Source organism: Bison bison, unplaced genomic scaffold (genome assembly GCF_000754665.1).
Source record: "Bison bison bison isolate TAMUID 2011002044 unplaced genomic scaffold, Bison_UMD1.0 scf7180017864498, whole genome shotgun sequence".
NCBI classification, from domain to species: Eukaryota; Metazoa; Chordata; class Mammalia; order Artiodactyla; family Bovidae; genus Bison; species Bison bison.
Window position 1 is genome coordinate 3878308 of NW_011495057.1, and position 4008 is coordinate 3882315.

At 37.2% G+C, this 4008-nt stretch overlaps 1 protein-coding gene across 2 annotated transcripts in view; it reads left to right on the forward strand.

Moving 5' to 3' along the window:
- Positions 1-4008, forward strand: part of IMPACT (impact RWD domain protein) — a 30963-nt gene that overhangs the window by 9284 nt on the left and 17671 nt on the right. For both annotated transcript variants that reach the window (XR_824245.1, XM_010828937.1), the window contains exon 4: positions 3317-3402. Coding sequence is in view for 1 of the 2 variants with exons in the window: in XM_010828937.1 (XP_010827239.1) it covers positions 3317-3402 (86 nt within the window). In the remaining variant the exon portion in view is untranslated. The remainder of the gene's footprint in view (positions 1-3316; positions 3403-4008) is intronic.

Genomic DNA, 4008 nt, shown 5'->3' on the forward strand with positions numbered 1-4008 from the left:
CAGGCATCACTGACTCGATGGATGTGAGTCTGAGTGAACTCCAGGAGTTGGTGATGGATAGGGAGGCCTGGCGTGCTGCAATTCATGGGGTCGCAAAGAGTCGGATACGACTGAGCGACTGATCTGATCTGATCTCTAAAGAAAATGCTCTAAGAACAGAGAGGTCAGGGCCTAGAGTCAGGAAGCTGTGCCTGTCTGAAGTTTAATCAGGGTGATGTTAAGGGTGTCTTGGGCAGGCTTCTGGGGTCAGTTTTTGAAATAATGCAACCTCTTTCTCATCTGTAAAATGAGGATAATAGAATAATATCATTGTGAGGATTAAGTGACATAATCCGTGTGATACATTTTAGCACTGTATAGTAGCAGCTCTCCTTTTTGTTCTTGTCAGAAGAGTCATCTCATCAAGTTTTGTCATTTTTAAAATGAGATGATGGAAACTCAGATCGAGTGATTTGTCTGAGGTTATGCAACTTTGTAGTACATTTTAATGAATATCTTTACCCTTAAATAACAAATATACATACTGGAGAATTAAAGGTATGAAAATTAGAGCCACAGGTCAAATGAGAGTCACAAGTAACTTGACTTTGTTTTGATCGTTCTGAACTGGATTATAGTTATTTAAGTATAGTTAATCACAGTTATGTCTCGACTAAAATAGCAATTTTTAATCCAAGTTGATCTTTTATTCAATTTGAAACAAATTTGTTCTAGACTTTTTATATTTAGCTACTATACCACAACAGTTTCATAAATTAAAAGCTTAGCATCTCACCATATAATGAGTATTCTCAGATTTTGCACCGATTTTTAGGATTCAGCAAACTTCCTCCAGGACCACTGCGATGCAGGAAAAGAAGGGCACAGGAGGGAGGACTCGAGCTTTTGTCTGTTTTAATTTGTTTTTGGTTCTGTGAGAAATTTCATTACAGTGAAGGTGAAAGTTTGAAAACCACCAAATCCTAGTCTGCATTTAAAAGATCTGAATAATCAACTCTTCTTTTAAAAAAGGGGGGGTTACAAACTACAGTCGTGAGAGAAAACACAAAAAAGCAGGAGCAGTGACACCACACAAACCACCATCAGTGATAGAATTGGAGGTTCAAGGGAAAGAATTTTCATTTTCTTCAGGAAACCTTTCACATCTACTACAACTTCCTTAAACTGGATTTCAGTAAATCTAGTTAAATACTCGGGACAAAGGAAACAGTCAATAAATGATGTTAGATGGAGTGCTGTTGAATATTTTTCTTCAGGAAGCCATGGGCTAGAGGAGAGGAAATTTGGAGTTAAGGTTTAATGTCTTCTTCTTATTAGGAAAAATTAGTTATTAACTGCAGAAATTCTTCCAGGGCATTTTCCACTGTCCCTTCCCCCAAAAGTCCCCTAACAAAAATAACAAATCTGAATGTGAATATATATTCACAGAGAGATGATTTTCCTGTCTCAAAGGGGGCTGTAAAGATTAAGTGAAGTAACCAAGCATTTTCTACATCTTATATATGGTAGGTGTTCAATAAACACTAGATATTAGTGCTGCTCCTTTTGGTGGTGATGATGATGTGATGAATTCAATAGAATGGTGTTAGGAGATGGAGGGAATTACATAGAAAAGCATACAGTTTTAAGAACAATAATTGCAAGCACTGAGACAGGGGACCCAGTTTTCTCATTCACTGCTACACCCTCAGGGTTGCACATAGTGCTTGGTGTATAGGCGAGGCCCTTACAGATCTGTTGAGTGAATTAAGACAGGTCCACTTGAAAAGAGACTGCTTTTGTAAAGTAAGACAAGATGCTGTAAATCTGTTTTGTAGGTGGGGAAACTGAGGCAGTTCAAGTGTCTTGCTTGCCTAAGGGCACAGCTGCTTGCTAGGAGAGCAAAGTGATGTGGGCGACCTGAGCTCTGGAGTAAGTCTGCATTCCCATTCTCGCTCTGGACTTCTTACTGCTTATAAGACTGTCTTAGGCAAGTTAATTGATCTCTCCAGGTCTGCTTTCTCATCTGTACAATGGGAAAATAAGGCCTAGTCTGTTAGAAAATTATGAGCATTAAATGTGTTGCTATATCAATATATAATGTACTTTGGGCTTAGTATATATTCAATACATTTTACCTTTCTCTGTATTTTATGGAGGAGAGAGGAAGGGAGTAGGAATTGTTTAAAAGAAACTCAACCAACGTTCTTAATTTTTAAAACTTTTCCAGTTGACTTTTGCCCTCTCTAAATAAGACAGGTTGCCGAAGAGCACAGAGGATCGTTTTAGTTTAGCTCAGGGATTATGGGTGGAATGGGAGTGTTTGAGGGTACAAAATTATTTGAAAACAGTGTTGTTTTCTTCTGTATGCTTGTTTTGAAAGCTTCCTTTGGGTGCTGATGAGTGGTGATAAAGAGAGATAATGGTTTCAAGAGCAACTGTTAGAGGAAGGGGTAAGGTGTTATGAAGTAGTTTGGTGAGTTCCTTAAACACACATATTAACACATCTAAAATTAGTATCATTCCCTAAAAAATAGACACTTGGGCCTTTATTTTATTGCTGTTGCCATCATTTAACATAACTCTGTGGAAATGAACTATGACTTCTTTTTCTCAGTGAGCCTTTGAGATGGACTCAATTATCTGATGCAGCCAGACAGCTCTTTGGAACCGAAGTGAATTTGGGCAATAGAATATTATATCAAAAACAAAATAAGAATCTAAAGCTTTAAATTGCTTGTCTTTTAGTCTTGTAAATTGGCTTTCTTGGGGAGTTTCTAAAATGCTTTGTATTCTTAATTATTGAAATAAGTATACAAAATAAGTGGTGTGAAATTGTTCAAAAAGTTGAGGAAAGCAAGCAGTGACTGGGCATCAGCACTACAGTTATATTCACTGACAGAAACAAAGTCATATTTATGTCTATCTTAATTCCGTTCAAGTTCAGAAATTCTCTTTCCCCTCTTTGGTTGTAGCTCTTCTACTTATTTTAAGTAAGCAATATTAATTTGGGAGCCATTTGGGATTTTTAATATTGATGTATTAAATATTCATCTACAAATGTTAGTAAATCTCATGTTTTTATAAATTTCCTTTTAAAAGGCATGGCTAGGGAATTCCCTGGTGGTCCAGTGGTTAAGATTTGGAGCTATCACTACAAGGGCCTGGGTTCAGTCCCTGGTTGGGGAACTAAGATCTCACAAACTGCGCAGCAAGGCAGAAAAAAAAACACATGGCTAGAGATAATTTAATTTCTTAGATTATAAATATGTCTATATTATCTTGAATTTGAGAAAGAATTTTTTTAATAACAATTTTTCCCCTGAATTTTGTTTAGCCAGAATATTGGTGAAAGTATTCTTTACTTGTGGGTGGAGAAAATAAGAGATGTCCTGATACAAAAATCTCAGATGACAGAACCAGGTATGTTTGAAAAACGTTATCATTGCTCTTTTAATTTACAGTAATTAAATTTTCATGTATATGTTCTCACTGGAACTTTTAATATAAAGATCTATATGCTGTTTTATGGTTTTACATGATAAAATATATTCTCTGAAAAGTTCTTTACTCATGTAAATATGGTTATTTCTTTCAATAAGGTGCAGCCTCTTTGGTTTCAGATTACAATAAGCTCTTACAGAGATAGAATTTTATGGTTAAAGAACTTTGCTCAAAAACCTTTGCTTTCTATGGCAATATTAACCATGTAACATTCTTCATGCATTATTGATATAAGTTAGACATTAGCTTCAAATGAGTGTTGCTGCTGCTGCTAAGTTGAGGCAGTCGTGTTTGACTCTGTGCGACCCCATAGATGGCAGCCCACCAGGCTCCCCCCGTCCCTGGGATTCTCCAGGCAAGAACACTGGAGTGGGTTGCCATTTCCTCCTCCAGTGCATGAAAGTGAAAAGTGAAAGTGAAGTCGCTCAGTCGTGTCCTACTCTTAGCGACCCCATGGACTATAGCCTACCAGGCTCCTCCGTCCATGGGATTTTCCAGGAAGAGTACTGGAGTGGGGTGCCTTAT